The sequence below is a fragment of the Cheilinus undulatus genome, linkage group 16, assembly GCF_018320785.1.
Source record: "Cheilinus undulatus linkage group 16, ASM1832078v1, whole genome shotgun sequence".
Classification (NCBI taxonomy): Eukaryota; Metazoa; Chordata; class Actinopteri; order Labriformes; family Labridae; genus Cheilinus; species Cheilinus undulatus.
This window is the reverse complement of record NC_054880.1, coordinates 47,451,618-47,468,811: the sequence shown is the minus strand read 5'-3', so window position 1 is coordinate 47,468,811 and position 17,194 is coordinate 47,451,618. Positions and strand designations below refer to the sequence as shown.

The 17,194-nt window shown below is 45.6% G+C and overlaps 1 protein-coding gene across 4 annotated transcripts in view; it reads right to left on the bottom strand.

Annotated features, from left to right (window-relative positions):
* LOC121523492 (mucin-12-like) overlaps positions 1-12,088 on the bottom strand; it is a 74,745-nt gene extending 62,657 nt beyond the window's left edge. For all 4 annotated transcript variants that reach the window (XM_041808402.1, XM_041808403.1, XM_041808404.1 and 1 more), the window contains exon 1: positions 11,852-12,088. In XM_041808402.1, coding sequence (XP_041664336.1) covers positions 11,852-11,878 — 27 coding nt within the window. In that variant the 5' untranslated portion in view covers positions 11,879-12,088. The remainder of the gene's footprint in view (positions 1-11,851) is intronic.
* Positions 12,089-17,194: the final 5,106 nt, after the last annotated feature.

Here is a 17,194-nt window from a genome sequence, read left to right as displayed (position 1 = left end):
GAGCTCCTGACTCAAGGTGAGCGCTGGGGGTACATGGACCGGTGAACTGAGCTTTGCCTTTATTGAGCATGTGTTTTTCTTAGACTGGTAGAAGCATTTACAGAACTATCCTGAACTGAAGCAGGGGTTGTTCTAAGAAATCACATTTCAATAAGAAGTCTACAGGAGCGTAGAAATGTTGACCTCATAGTCACATCTCTGTGGAGATCATGGACTGCTCCTGCCACACAGCTGTGTCCTCTCATGAGCTCTCAGCAGCTCATTGTTAATCATGTTAAATAGAAGTCTACTAATGGATCCACAAGGGGGTCAAATACCCCACAGATCTCCAAAGAGTCGTCCTTGATCAGAGTGTTGAACCCCAGCACAGTCTCAGCAGCATGTCAGGCTAACTTTAGACATCTCTGTGAGCAACTGCCTGTAAAATATGAAAAGCTGGAGTAACTCTGACATTCAGACTCTTCGCTCATCCTGAACAGAACTATGTGCACATACTGGAGGTGACAGAGCATCCGTGATGAACCACAACATCTGCTGAGAGCTTCCTGTCTGCATGTAACCACAGAGAGAGTCGTTTACCAGCTCTTTTAACCTGCTCTGAACTTCTTCCTTTAGCGGCAGACTTCCTTTAAGCTGTTAATTAGGAGTTAGCACTAGCAGGCTGCTCCGTTTGTCTCTGGCCTGGTCCATTGTGTTTGAATAATGTCCTTTCTCTTGGACATGTTTCTCTTTACCTCTGGTTTCAACCCTCCGCTCACTGAATCTGGTTAACAATGTTTAAATGGACCTTGGGGAGTCGGTATAAAGCTAGCTATCAGGAGCAAAGTTTTATGCTGCCATCTTCTTTGCTGACCAGGAGTGCCTCTCCAGATTAGTACTTAGTTAGCGGGCTCCTAAAGTCCAGTTCAGACCAGTTTCAACACAACACTGCTGTCACTACCTGTGGCTCCCAAAGCCAGGACTCTCCATTTAGAGATTATTCTGACAACACATGCAGCCCAGTCTGAACATATTTAGGGGGTAGGGGTAAGAATTCAGCTAGGCCAGCCACACTCCAGACGATCCTAAAATCCTAAAAACATGGGAGACCGCTGACATGAGGACAATATCAAATGATCATTCATCTTATAATCCTCTGAGCGCGCTCACTAGAGCAGAGACCAACTCATAGTGAACATTCCACACATGAGATTTCACAGAATCTCACGAGAATAAAAATAAACATGGACGACTATCATTATCCTGGGCTGCCTGTCCTGGTGTGCTATAGCTGCATCAAACCCCACAGAACAAAGACAAGAATGAGGATGAAGTCCTGGTTCAGTGGGAGGCATGACGACCAAGGAGCAAACAGGTTTGATATTTTCTATTCAAGGTCTGGGAGGCTACTACGAGTTTTTGGAGCAGGAAAAAAATCGTGTCATCACCACACACCTGAGGATGATTCAGACAAATAATCATACATCTAAGCTGCCCCCCCCCCCCTTCCACGACCAGGGGGGGAGACAAATCTGAACTCAATTTTAGTGGTGAGAGGCCAGCCTAAGGCTAATGCTAAAACTAACCCTGCTGGTGCTACAGCTTCAACGTAGCAAGGCCTAAACTCAATCAGAGACAAACAGGGAAAGCAGGTGAGGTCTAAAGTGGATGCTGGTGGTCTTCTGTGCTGATCCTCAGCTGAAGAAGTGTTGGGTACTAGAGGCCAGAGAGAGATCAGAGTCCCACTGTAGCACCCCATCAACCTATAGATTAGATAACAGTACCACTGGAGGGCCCCATCAACCTAGAGATTAGATAACAGTACCACTGGAGGGCCCCATCAACCTAGAGATTAGATAACAGTACCACTGGAGGGCCCCATCAACCTAAGGATTAGATAACAGTCCCACTGTAGGGCCCCATCAACCTACAGATTAGATAACAGTCCCACTGTAGGGCCCCATCAACCTACAGATTAGATAACAGTCACACTGTAGGGCCCCATCAACCTACAGATTAGATAACAATCCCATTGTAGGGCCCCATCAACCTACATAGTAGATAAAAATCCCACTGTCGGGCCCCATTGACCTACAGATTAGATAACAGTCACACTGTAGGGCATCATCGACCTGCAGAAAAGATAACAGTCCGACTGTAGGGCCCCCTCAACCTAGAGATTAGATAACAGTCCCACTATAGTGACCCATAAACCTACAGATTAGATAACAGTCCCACTGAAGGGCCCCATCAACCTACAGATTAGATGACAATCCCACTGTGGGGCCCCATCAACCTACATAGTAGATAAAAAGTCCCACTGTCGGGCCCCATTGACCTACAGATTAGATAACAGTCACACTGTAGGGCCCCATCAACCTAGAGATTAGATAACAGTCCCACTGTGGGGCCCCAGGAAACCAACAGATGAGATAACAGTCCCACTGGAGGATCCCAGGAACCTACAGATTAGATAACAGATTAACTGTAGGGCCCCATCAACCTACAGATTAGATAACAGTCCCACTGTAGGGCTCCCTCAACCTCCAGATTAGATAACAGTCCCACTGTGGGGCCCCAGGAACCCAGAGATTAGATAACAGTCCTACTGATGGGCCCCATGAACCCACAGATTAGATAACAGAATAAATGTTGGGCCCATCAACCTACAGATTAGATAACAGTCCCACTGTAGGGTCCATTAGAACTAGAGAATAAACAACAGTCCCACTGTAGGGCCCCAGGAACATACAGATGAGATAACAGTCCAACTGTAGGGCCCCATTGACCTACAGATTGGATAACAGTCCCACTGTAGGGCCCCCTGAACCTACAGATGAAATAGCAGTCCCACTGTAGGGATGAATCAACCTACAGATTAGAATACAATCCCACTGTAGGGCCCGATCAACCTACAGATTAGAAAATAGTTCCATTGATGGGCCCCATCAACCTAAAGATTAGATAGCAGTCCCACTGTAGGGCCCGAACAACCTACAGATTAGATAACAGTCCCAATGGAGGGCCCCAGTAACCTACAGATGAGATAACAGTCCCACTGGAGGATCCCAGGAACCTACAGATTAGATAACAGTCCCACTGTAGGGCCCCATCAACCTACAGATTAGATAGCAGTCCAACTGTAGGGCCCCATCAACCTAGAGATTAGATAACAGTCCCACTGTGGGGCCCCAGGAAACCAAGAGATGAGATAACAGTCCCACTGTGGGGCCCCATGAACCCACAGATTAGATAACAGTCCCACTGTAGGGCCCCATCAACCTACAGATTAGATAACAGTCCCACTGTAGGGCCCCATCAACCTACAGATTAGATAGCAGTCCCACTGTAGGGCCCCATCAACCTAGAGATTAGATAACAGTCCCACTGTGGGGCCCCAGGAACCCAAAGATTAGATAAAAGTCCCACTGTGGGGTGCCATGAACCCACAGATTAGAGAACAGATTAACTGTAGGGCTCCCTCAATCTACAGATTAGATAACAGTCCCACTGTAGGGTCCATTAGACCTAGAGAATAGATAACAGTCCTACTGTAGGGCCCCATCGACCTAAAGATTAGATAACAGTCCCACTGGAGGGTCCCAGGAACCTACAGATTAGATAACAGTCCCACTGTGGTGCCCCATCAACCTACAGATTAGATAACAGTCCCACTGAAGGGTCCCATAGACCTAGAAAATAGATAACAGTCCCACTGTAGGGCCCTATCGACCTACAGATTAGATAACAGTCCCACTGAAGGGTCCCATAGACCTAGAAAATAGATAACAGTCCCACTGTAGGGCCCTATCGACCTACAGATTAGATAACAGTCCCACTGAAGGGTCCCATAGACCTAGAAAATATATAACAGTCCCGCTGTAGGGTCCTATCGACCTACAGATTAGATAACAGTCCCACTGAAGGGTCCCATAGACCTAGAAAATAGATAACAGTTCCAATGTAGGGCCCCATCGACCTACAGATTAGATAACAGTCCCACTGTAGTGCCCGATCAACCTACAGATTAGATAACAGTCCCACTGTGGGGCTGCAGGAACCCACAGATTAGATAACAGTCCCAATGTAGTGTCCCATAGACCTAGAAAATAGATAACAGTCCCACTGTAGGGCCCCATCAACATACAGATTAGATAAAAGTCCCACTGTAGGGTCCCAAAGACATAGAAAATAGATTACAGTCCCACTGTAGGGCCCCATCAACCTACATATTGGATAACAGTCCCACTGTAGTACCCCATCAACCTACAGATTAGATAACAGTCCCACTGTGGGGCCCCAGGAACCTACAGAATAGACAACAGTCCCACTGTAGGGCCCCCTCAACCTAGAGATTAGATAACAGTCCCACTGGAGGGCCCCATCAACCTAAAGATTAGATAGCAGTCCCACTTTAGTCCCCTATCAACCTACAGATTAGATTACAGTCCCACTGTAGGGCCCCATCAACCTACAGATTAGATAACAGTCCCACTGTGGGGCCCCAGAAACCCACAGATTAGAAAACAGTTCCAATGTAGGGCCCCATCAACCTACAAATTAGATAACAGTCCCACTGTTGGGCCCCATCAACCTACAGATTAGATAACAGTCCCACTGTAGGGCCCCATCAACCTACAGATTAGATAGCAGTCCCACTGTAGGGCCCCATCAACCTACATATTGGATAACAGTACCACAGTAGTGCCCCATCAACCTAAAGATGAGATAGCAGTCCTACTTTAGTTCCCCATCAACCTACAGATTAGATAACAGTCCCACTGTGGGGCCCCAGGAACCCACAGATTAGATAACAGTCCCACTGTAGGGCCCCATCAGCCTACAGATTAGATAACAGTCCCACTGTAGTGCCCCATCAACCTACAGATTAGATAACAGTCCTACTGGAGGGCCCCATCAACCTAAAGATTAGATAGCAGTCCCACTTTAGTCCCCTATCAACCTACAGATTAGATTACAGTCCCACTGTAGGGCCCCATCAACCTACAGATTAGATAACAGTCCCACTGTGGGGCCCCAGAAACCCACAGATTAGAAAACAGTTCCAATGTAGGGCCCCATCAACCTACAAATTAGATAACAGTCCCACTGTTGGGCCCCATCAACCTACAGATTAGATAACAGTCCCACTGTAGGGCCCCATCAACCTACAGATTAGATAGCAGTCCCACTGTAGGGCCCCATCAACCTACATATTGGATAACAGTACCACAGTAGTGCCCCATCAACCTACAGATTAGATAGCAGTCCTACTTTAGTTCCCCATCAACCTACAGATTAGATTACAGTCCCACTGTAGGGCCCCATTAACCTACAGATTAGATAACAGTCCCACTGGGGGCCCCAGAAACCCACAGATTAGATAACAGTCCCAATGTAGGGCCCCATCACCCTACAGATTAGATAACAGTCCCACTGTAGGGCCCCATCAACCTACAGATTAGATAACAGTCCCACTATAGGGCCCCATCAACCTACAGATTAGATAGCAGTCCCACTGTAGGGCCCCATCAACCTACAGATTAGAATACAGTCCCACTGTGGGGCCCCATCAACCTACAGATTAGATAACAGTCCCACTGTAGGGCCCCATCAACCTACAGATTAGATAGCAGTCCCACAGTAGGGCCCCATCAACGTACAGATTAGATTACAGTCCCACTGTAGGGTGCCATAGACCTAGAGAATAGAACCCAGTGCCACTGTATGGCCCCAGGAACCTACTGATTAGATAACAGTTCCACTGGAGGGCCCCATCAACCTACAGATTAGAATACAGTCCTACTTTAGGGCCCCATTGACCTACAGATTAGATAACAGTCCCACTGTAGGGCCCCAAGAACCTACAGATTAGATAACAGTCCCACTGTAGGGCCCCAGGAACCTACAGATTAAGTTACAGTCCCACTTTAGGGTCCCATAGACCTAGAGAATAGTTTACAGTCCCATTGTAGTGCACCAGGAACCTACAGATTAGATAGCACTCCCATTATTGGGACCCATCAACCTACAGATTAGAATACAGTCCCACTGTAGGGCCCCATCAACCTACAGATTACATAACAGTCCACTTGTAGGGCCCAACCGACCTACAGATTAGATAACAGTCCTATTGTAAGGCCCCATCAGCCTAAAGTTTAGATAACAGTCCCACTGTAGGGCCCCATCAACCTACAGATTAGAATACAGTCCCACTGTGGGGCCCCATCAACCTACAGATTAGATAACAGTCCCACTGTAGGGCCCAATCAACCTACAGATTAGATAACAGTCCACTTGTAGGGCCCAACTGACCTACAGATTAGATAACAGTCCTATTGTAAGGCCCCATCAGCCTAAAGTTTAGATAACAGTCCCACTGTAGGGCCCCATCAACATACAGATTAGATAACAGTCCCACTGTAGTGCCCCATCAACCTAAAGATGAGATAGCAGTCCCACTTTAGTTCCCCATCAACCTACAGATTAGATAACAGTCCCACTGTGGGGCCCCAGGAACCCACAGATTAGATAACAGTCCCACTGTAGTGTCCCATAGACCTAGAAAATAGATAACAGTCCCACTGTAGGGCCCCATCAGCCTAAAGTTTAGATAACAGTCCCACTGTGGGGCCCCATCAACCTACAGATTAGATAACAGTCCCACTGTAGGGCCCCATCAACCTACAGATTAGATAACAGTCCCACTGTAGTGCCCAATCAACCTACAGATTAGATACCAGTCCCACTGTGGGGCCCCAGGAACCCACAGATTAGATAACAGTCCCACTGTAGTGTCCCATAGACCTAGAAAATAGATAACAGTCCCACTGTAGGGCCCCATCAGCCTAAAGTTTAGATAACAGTCCCACTGTGGGGCCCCATCAACCTACAGATTAGATAACAGTCCCACTGTAGGGCCCCATCAACCTACAGATTAGATAACAGTCCCACTGTGGGGCCCGATCAACCTATAGATTAGATAACAGTCCCACTGTGGGGCCCCAGGAACCCACAGATTAGATAACAGTCCCACTGTAGGGCCCCATCAGCCTAAAGTTTAGATAACAGTCCCACTGTGGGGCCCTATCAACCTACAGATTAGATAACAGTCCCACTGTAGGGCCCTTTCAACCTACAGATTAGATAACAGTCCCACATCAGGGCCCGATCAACCTATAGATTAGATAACAGTCCCACTGTGGGGCCCCAGGAACCCACAGATTAGATAACAGTCCCACTGTAGGGCCCCATCAACCTAAAGTTGAGAAAGCAGTCCCACTTTAGTTCCCCATCAACATACAGATTAGATAACAGTCCCACTGTAGTGCCCCATCAACCTAAAGATGAGATAGCAGTCCTACTTTAGTTCCCCATCAACCTACAGATTAGGTAACAGTCCCACTGTAGGGCCCCATCAACCTACAGATTAGATAACAGTCCCACTGTGGGGCCCCAGGAACCCACAGATTAGATAACAGTCCCACTGTAGTGTCCCATAGACCTAGAAAATAGATAACAGTCCCACTGTAGGGCCCCATCAGCCTAAAGTTTAGATAACAGTCCCACTGTAGGGCCCCATCAACCTACAGATTAGATAACAGTCCCACTGTAGTGCCTGATCAACCTATAGATTAGATAACAGTCCGGCTGTAGTGTCCCATCAACCTACAGATTAGATAACAGTCCCACTGTGGGGCCCCAGGAACCCACAGATTAGATAACAGTCCCACTGTAGTGTCCCCCAGACCGAGAAAATAGATAACAGTCCCACTGTAGGGCCCCATCAGGGGGGGAGACAAATCTGAACTCAATTTTAGTGGTGAGAGGCCAGCCTAAGGCTAATGCTAAAACTAACCCTGCTGGTGCTACAGCTTCAACGTAGCAAGGCCTAAACTCAATCAGAGACAAACAGGGAAAGCAGGTGAGGTCTAAAGTGGATGCTGGTGGTCTTCTGTGCTGATCCTCAGCTGAAGAAGTGTTGGGTACTAGAGGCCAGAGAGAGATCAGAGTCCCACTGTAGCACCCCATCAACCTATAGATTAGATAACAGTACCACTGGAGGGCCCCATCAACCTAGAGATTAGATAACAGTACCACTGGAGGGCCCCATCAACCTAGAGATTAGATAACAGTACCACTGGAGGGCCCCATCAACCTAAGGATTAGATAACAGTCCCACTGTAGGGCCCCATCAACCTACAGATTAGATAACAGTCCCACTGTAGGGCCCCATCAACCTACAGATTAGATAACAGTCACACTGTAGGGCCCCATCAACCTACAGATTAGATAACAATCCCATTGTAGGGCCCCATCAACCTACATAGTAGATAAAAATCCCACTGTCGGGCCCCATTGACCTACAGATTAGATAACAGTCACACTGTAGGGCATCATCGACCTGCAGAAAAGATAACAGTCCGACTGTAGGGCCCCCTCAACCTAGAGATTAGATAACAGTCCCACTATAGTGACCCATAAACCTACAGATTAGATAACAGTCCCACTGAAGGGCCCCATCAACCTACAGATTAGATGACAATCCCACTGTGGGGCCCCATCAACCTACATAGTAGATAAAAAGTCCCACTGTCGGGCCCCATTGACCTACAGATTAGATAACAGTCACACTGTAGGGCCCCATCAACCTAGAGATTAGATAACAGTCCCACGGGCCCCAGGAAACCAACAGATGAGATAACAGTCCCACTGGAGGATCCCAGGAACCTACAGATTAGATAACAGATTAACTGTAGGGCCCCATCAACCTACAGATTAGATAACAGTCCCACTGTAGGGCTCCCTCAACCTCCAGATTAGATAACAGTCCCACTGTGGGGCCCCAGGAACCCAGAGATTAGATAACAGTCCTACTGATGGGCCCCATGAACCCACAGATTAGATAACAGAATAAATGTTGGGCCCATCAACCTACAGATTAGATAACAGTCCCACTGTAGGGTCCATTAGAACTAGAGAATAAACAACAGTCCCACTGTAGGGCCCCAGGAACATACAGATGAGATAACAGTCCAACTGTAGGGCCCCATTGACCTACAGATTGGATAACAGTCCCACTGTAGGGCCCCCTGAACCTACAGATGAAATAGCAGTCCCACTGTAGGGATGAATCAACCTACAGATTAGAATACAATCCCACTGTAGGGCCCGATCAACCTACAGATTAGAAAATAGTTCCATTGATGGGCCCCATCAACCTAAAGATTAGATAGCAGTCCCACTGTAGGGCCCGAACAACCTACAGATTAGATAACAGTCCCAATGGAGGGCCCCAGTAACCTACAGATGAGATAACAGTCCCACTGGAGGATCCCAGGAACCTACAGATTAGATAACAGTCCCACTGTAGGGCCCCATCAACCTACAGATTAGATAGCAGTCCAACTGTAGGGCCCCATCAACCTAGAGATTAGATAACAGTCCCACTGTGGGGCCCCAGGAACCCACAGATTAGATAACAGTCCCACTGTAGGGCCCCATCAACCTAAAGTTGAGAAAGCAGTCCCACTTTAGTTCCCCATCAACATACAGATTAGATAACAGTCCCACTGTAGTGCCCCATCAACCTAAAGATGAGATAGCAGTCCTACTTTAGTTCCCCATCAACCTACAGATTAGGTAACAGTCCCACTGTAGGGCCCCATCAACCTACAGATTAGATAACAGTCCCACTGTGGGGCCCCAGGAACCCACAGATTAGATAACAGTCCCACTGTAGTGTCCCATAGACCTAGAAAATAGATAACAGTCCCACTTTAGTTCCCCATCAACCTACAGATTAGATACCAGTCCCACTGTGGGGCCCCAGGAACCCACAGATTAGATAACAGTCCCACTGTAGTGTCCCCCAGACCGAGAAAATAGATAACAGTCCCACTGTAGGGCCCCATCAGCCTAAAGTTTAGATAACAGTCCCACTGTAGGGCCCCATCAACATACAGATTAGATAACAGTCCCACTGTAGGGTCCCATAGACATAGAAAATAGATAACAGTCCCACTGTGGGGCCCCATCAACCTACAGATTAGATAACAGTCCCACTGTAGGGCCCCATCAACCTAGAGAATAGATAACAGTCCTACTGTCCTACTCTCTAGGTTTTTCAGGGGCCCAGCCTAGCAGGGGCCCAGTTTCTGGGTGTATCAGGGGATCAGTCTCTGGGTTTATCAGGGGCCCAGTTAATCAGGGGCCCAGTCTCTGGGTTTATCAGGCGCTCAGTCTCTGGGTTTATCAGGGGCCCAGTTTCTGGGTTTATCAGGGGCTCAGTCTCTAGGTTTATCAGGGGCCCAGTTTCTGGGTTTATCAGGGGCCCAGTTTCTGGGTTTATCAGGGGCTCAGTCTCTAGGTTTATCAGGGGCCCAGCCTATCAGGGGCCCAGTTTCTGGGTCTATCAGGCGCTCAGTCTCTGGGTTTATCAGGGGCCCAGTCTCTTGGTTTATAAGGGGCCCAGTCTCTGAGTTTATCAGGGGCTCAGTCTCTAGGTTTATCTGGGGCCCAGCACATCAGGGGCCCAGTTTCTGGGTCGATCAGGGGATCAGTCTCTGGGTTTATCAGGGGCCCAGTTTATCAGGGGCCTAGTCTCTGGGTTTATCAGGGGCTCAGTCTCTAGGTTTATCAGGGGCCCAGTCTCTGGGTTTATCAGGGGATCAGTCTCTGGGTTTATCAGGGGCCCAGTTTATCAGGGGCCCAGGCTCTGGGTCTATCAGGTCCTCTCTCTGGGTTTATCAGTGGCCAAGTCTCTGGGTTTTCACAGGGGCTTAGTCTCTGGATTTATGGGGGCCTGGGCTCTGGGTTTATGAGGGGCCCAGTCTCTGGGTTTATAAGGGGCCCAGTCTCTAGGTTTATCAGGGGCTCAGTCTATCAGGGGCCCAGTCTCTAGGTTTATCAGGGGCCCAGTCTCCCAGTTTATCAGAGGCCCAGTCTATCAGGGGCCCAGTCGTTAGTGGCCCAGTCTCTGGGTTTATCAGGGGCCCAGTCTCTGGGTTTATCAGGGGCTCAGTCTCTGGGTTTATCAGGGGCCCAGTCTCTGGGTTTATCAGGGGCCCAGTCTCTGGGTTTATTGGGGGCCCAGCGCATTCTGTGGGCAAGCCTGATTGAGGCGCTTAACATTGGACCTGATAAACACCATCCTAGGGGATGGGGTTCAGGGACACTTGTGGGCCCTCATGAAGAGTCTGGTTTTAGTTTAAGGTCACACATCCAGGACCAGGACCTGGTCCAGACAGTTTCAGGTGTTTGTGTAAAATGAGAGAAGATGCTTAAACCTGAAACAGCTCATTGTCAGACCTCCTCTCTCACCTCCAAATCTCTGTATACATTTATTTCCTGTTCATCCGGTCAGATGTATCTCTGACTAAATATCTGAACAGTTAAAGGAACTGCCACCTTCCTCTTCATCTGATCAGCTCCAGAGTTCCAGAAACTTCAGTTAGGTTAGGTTTTTAGTAGGAGTTTACTTCAGATTGAACAAGAAGAGGCTGGAGGCATGAATGTAATGTGACAGTTTCTGAAAGGAAGCATGTCTGACTGACAGCAGGTCCCTCCAAATATCAGCTTTTCTAAACGTCTATACTCAGGTTTCTCTCTGGAAGAACCTCCAGAGCTGTGGACTACACACTTCTGAACACCTGGACTGACTGGTGCAGCCATGTGACGCTGATTAACCGTGCCATGGTGGAAACATCAACCAGAAGTTCATCAGGAGTCAGAACCCAGTTTAAACAGCCACGGACAGACAGGAACCAGCTGAGAGCAGAAACTCAGGCTCAGACAACACTAGTTTATCTAGACACCGTTTAAGAACACCCAGACTCTCTCAGACCCCCTAAATCAAACCTGGACCACTTACCCTGCAGCCCAGACGCAGCGTCTCCATGGTCGGAAGTTCTCAGACTAAAGTCTAACAGAGTCTGCGGAGCTCCGGTAGAGGGCAAAGTCCGCCGTCATGAGGAGTAAGAATAGACGATCTCTGCATGGAACCCTGAACCAGGACCAGGAATGGAGAATATTTGTCCGACATGCACAGTATCCGCTAAGGTGGTCCTAGTCTCACAGCAATCTGCAGGTCTGAGCCGACAGGACTGAGCTGGTTCGTAGAGGAAACATGGCGGTAGCTCCTCCCCTCTGCACCGAGGACCAATCTGAACTCTGACAAGCATGCGGAGGCAGATCTGAGGGCCTCAGCTGTGGTGATCCCAAACTGAATCATGAGGGCAAGTCTGTTACCCAGCCGGATAGTCCACCCTGCCTCTGATCCGGGGGTCAGGACCCAAGTAGGTGAGACCTGTGGTCAGGGTTTTAGGGTCATGTGTACCTGGTAAGAGAAAGTCTTTGATAAACGGAGAATTTATCTGGGTCTATCAAAACTATGGTCCAGGGGCCAGTTTCGGCCGTGGCCCAGTTTTAACTGGCAAAAAAAATGTGGACTCTAAAATTAGATATGTACATATAATATTTAATATGAGATATACAGCATGGTGCCTGACTGTATTGTACTTACAGTCTTTGACACTAGGTGGTGCTGCTCTGCTAATTCTAGAGAACATCCTGATTCTGACCGTTTTTTTCTTTTATGACTTAACTGATGACGTCATAACCAGTAAATATGCTGACAACAAACATAATAAAAGCTAAGCTCAGAACAGTGAAGACAGGAGGATTACAGTGGAAACAACAACAGGCACATTCCTGAATCTGAGGACATTTTTCCTCCTGTAACAATAATCAATGCCAGTTCAAATAAAACATCCACACTCTTTCCAACGTGCAAAACAGAGAGGCATTCATTTCCCGTACTAGACCTTCATCAGGATATTTATTAAGTTAAAAAAATTTCAAAAGTAATTTCCCCCTGATCCTAATAACTGGTTGTTCCATCCTTGGCAGCAATAACTGAAATCAAGCGTTTGTGATAACTGCTGATGAGTCTTTCTCATTGCTGTGGAGGAATGTTGTCCCACTCTTCTTCACTGCATTGTTCTAACTCAGCCATATTGGAGGGTTTTCCAGCATGAACTGCCGTTTAAGGTCACACCACAGGATCTCAGCTGGATTTAAGTCCAGACCTTGACTTGGCCACTCCAGAACCTTCATTTAGTTTATTCTGATCCATTCAGAGGTGGACTTGCTGGTGTGTTTCAGGTCGTTGTCCTGCTTCATAACCCAAGAGTGCTTGATAGCTGATGGCCGGATGTTGGCCTTCAGGATTTTCTGGCAGACAGCAGAATTCATGGTTCCATCAATGACAGCAAGTGGTCCAGGTCCTGGTCCAGACCATCACACTGCCACCTCCATGTCTGACTATTGGCATGTTCTTTTTATCTTTTTACTCCAGATGTAACGGGACACACACCTTCCAGAAAGTTCTACTTCTGTCTGGTCAGTCCACAGAATATTTCCCAGAAGTCTTGGGGATCATCAGGATGTTTTTAATCAAATGTGAGACGAGCCTTTGTGTTCTTTTTTGTCAGCAGTGGTTTTGGCCTTGGAACTCTCCCATGATGCCATTGTTGCCCAGTGTCTTTCTGATGGTTGAGTCATGACCTCTGACCTTAACTGAGGCCAGTGAGCCCTGTAGGTCTTGGGATGTGGTTCTGGGTTCTTCTGTGACCTACTGGATGAGTCGTCGTTGCACTCTCAGAGTGATTTTGGTTGGCCGACCACTCCTGGGAAGGTTCACCACTGTTCCCAGTTTTCTCCATTTGTGGATAATGGCTCTGACTGTGGTTCTCTGGAGTCCCAAAGCCTTGGAAATGTCTCTGTAACCTTTTCCAGTCTGATAGATTTCAATCACTTTGTTTCTCATGTGTTCTTGAATCTCTTTGGATGGTGGTATGATGCGTTTCTTTCTGAGATCTTGTAGCCTACTTCACTTTGTCTGACAGCTTCTATTTAAGGGATTTCTACATTCAACTAATCTGGAGGTAATCAGGCCTGGGTGTGGCCAGAGAAACTGAACTCAGCTTTCCAAGAACTGCCACAGTTAACTCATGATTTAACAAGGGGGCAATTACTTTTTCCCACAGGGACAAAGAGGTTTGGATTTTTATTCCCTTAATAAATAAAATCATCATTTAGAAACTGCATTTTCTGTTTACTTGGGTTGTCTTCGTGAAATATTAAAATTGGTTTGATTATCTGAAACATTTAAGTGTGATAAATATGCAAAAATCAGGAATCAGAGAGGGAAAATACTTTTTCACAGTTTTACAGGTACAGGTCATCTCATGGGTGTTGCTGCACGGAGCACAGCTAGCACATGGATAGTTTCCTTTAGGGAGTCTGTGGCTCTGTGTACATATTTGTATTTATGACAACAGTGTCAACCCTGCTCAACCAAAGAGCCAAACTGTTGAAAAATACACCTGTAAGAACTGAAAAATGGTGAAAACAGGTTAAAGTGGCAGTACAAATAAGTTGAGTGTGGCAAAAATGGTCAAAAAGCAGCCATAATCAGTGAAAAGAGGAAAGATGGGCATAAAATGGCAAACACTGGGAATAAAGTGGTATAAAAGGGTGAGAAGTGACAAAAAAATGAGTTACAGGTGGAAAAAATGGTCAAAAAGTGACAAAAATGTGGCAAAAAAAATGAGTGAAAAGTGACTTAAATGGGCAAAAAGTAGCAAAGAGTGGCAAAATGGGAAAAAAGTGGCATTCAATTGAAAAAGACAGGTTAAAAGGGCAAAAAGTAACCAAAAAAAAAAGCAAAAAAGTGGCCAAAAGCTTTTCAAAAGTGTCAAAAATGGGCAAAATCTGGACAAAAGTGGCAAAAATATACAAAAAGAAGTGTCAAAAATGGGCTATAAGCAGTAGAAATTGAATAAAAGTGACAAAAGATCACAATTTAAAGGGCAATGGGAATATACAGACAAGAAATAAAGGTTGAAAATGAAGTTCGACAACTTGAGCCTGCTGTAAGTGTGGAAACAAACTGATTAAAGTGACTCACAATGGTTTATTTCTGAGGTCAGTGTTTCCTTTTGAAGGTTTTTCTGGGGGAATAATGTTTCAAAATAAGACATAAAAGAGCCACAAATCATCACAAAGAGCCACGGGCTGAGTATCACTGTATTGAAATGTCCTCACTCATCAGCCCTTAGAAAGAACCCTAAACTCAAACTCACCATGTGATAACATGTCTCTAGGCGTGGTGTCACTCTTCCAGATCAATATAGACTCTGTGTAGGAGCAGTGTTCAGTTATTAGTGATTCCATATGTCTAAAGGGATCTGCCTAACTATAATTCACTTCCATGAAGACATTCTGGGTCTTTTTCAGGAGCACTGACCTTACCGTCAGGGTCAGGAGTCCTCCACAGGGAAAATCAGTATTGATGCTTTTTCACACTTGGTTCCCCATTTACATCCAAAATATCAGAGTTGGTAATTAAAGTCAGTTAGAGACAGTCTATGACAAGGGATGACTCCCATAATGCATCAGTACACACAGACTCTGTTTGGTCCAGTCTTCTCAGTCTGGTCACAGATATGAATCTGATTGTGTAGAGCATCTACAGTCAGGTCTAGTCTCTGACTTTAAGTTGAACAACAGCACCACCTGCTGGTGTAGTGAGAGAAAGACAATCACAGATGAGCTTTCTAAAAGTGGCAGTTCAGTATTTTGATATCATAATTTAAAAATTTTTTAATATTTATTATAATTTAATAATTATAATAATTTGAAAACTATTGTCCACATTCTGACCACTTTTTCATCGTGAGTTTACTCCTCAGTGATCCCTTAGTGACATTTTAGTGCAGCGGTGATTTCATCGACTAAAACTACAACTAAAAATGTTCATCCACAGCCTTTTGTTCCATGACACAAACTAGACTAAGACTAACAAAAATAGATCTGTGATGACTAGAACTGACAAAAACTAAGTTTAGTTTTCATCAAGATGACTAAAATTAGACTAAAATGTAATTTAGTTTTCATCTGACTTTTAAAATCTGTGATACTTCTCCACTGTGAGTAAATCTGTCAAAAACAAAGCATCTGTATCTATTCTTCCTCTCAGCTGTAAAAAGCAGGGACCCCAGGTTAGACAGAGAGCACACTACCATGATTTGGTACCAGATTCAAAAGAATAAATGCTTGGACTAAAAGTAAAGACTAAAATATGAGGACTTTTTATGGACTGAAACTAAAAAAGGTAGAAATGACTAAAAAGTGACTTGAAACAAAAAGGCATGTCATCTAAAGGCTAAGACTAAGACTGAAATTAAAAATATCTACTAAAATTACCACTGGTTTAATGACCGCCTTCTGACCCCTCGTTGACCCTCACTGGGAGGACATGTTTTAAATTTAGAGTTGTAAATTAACTTATGATAATCAGTGCTTTCCTTCAGCTCTAACCAGAGTAACAGTACTGTTACTGGAGCCCTCCTGTTCTGTCCCTCCTCCTCTGACTCCACCGTAGCACATAGAGACAGAATGGTTCTACATCACATCTATAAACAGTAAAAACTGAAGTGTTGAAACTCAGGCTTGAACTACTTAGAGTTGATTTAACTCCTTTCGGAGTTATCTAACAGCGATGATCCATCGGTTTAGTTCAACGCTGTAGTCAGGTGAAAGGTCAAAGAAATATCACTTAAATATTAGAATTATGAATCTAAAAGTTCAAATATTAAATGAGAAGTTGAAATTTTGAGTTGAAATGCTCAAAGTATGAAATTAAAAGTCAAAATTCTACGTTTGAGTCCTAACTGTGAGATGCTAAATGGAAAATGGAAAATGAAAACACAGATTAATTTCTTTTCCCACATTCCTGACTTCTTATCTACATATTTTTACTCCTTATTTTTTCAGATTTTGTGTTTTAACAAAGAAATCTTAAATCATCAGGATAAGTTGACATTTTTATGCTGGAGGAAATCTGCAGACCTCAGACTGATGGGACAGTTAGAACAGAAATATCAGATCAGAGTTTGACCCCTGTGTCCTAAAGGATGCAGACATGTATTTTTCAGAGGAGACTCATCTTCCCACAGAGTGTTCAGAGTTTGTATAGCTCAGTCAGACTGTAGGAGTTTGACTGTGTGGAGTAGAAGAAGAGTTCGACTGAACTCTACACATCTGTATATTTGACTCTCCTGATGCCCGTAATGAAGGATCATATTCTACCGTCAAACGTTTGACTTTAACGTGGGCAGATTTACAGACCAATCAGTGTAACCAGAGTAAC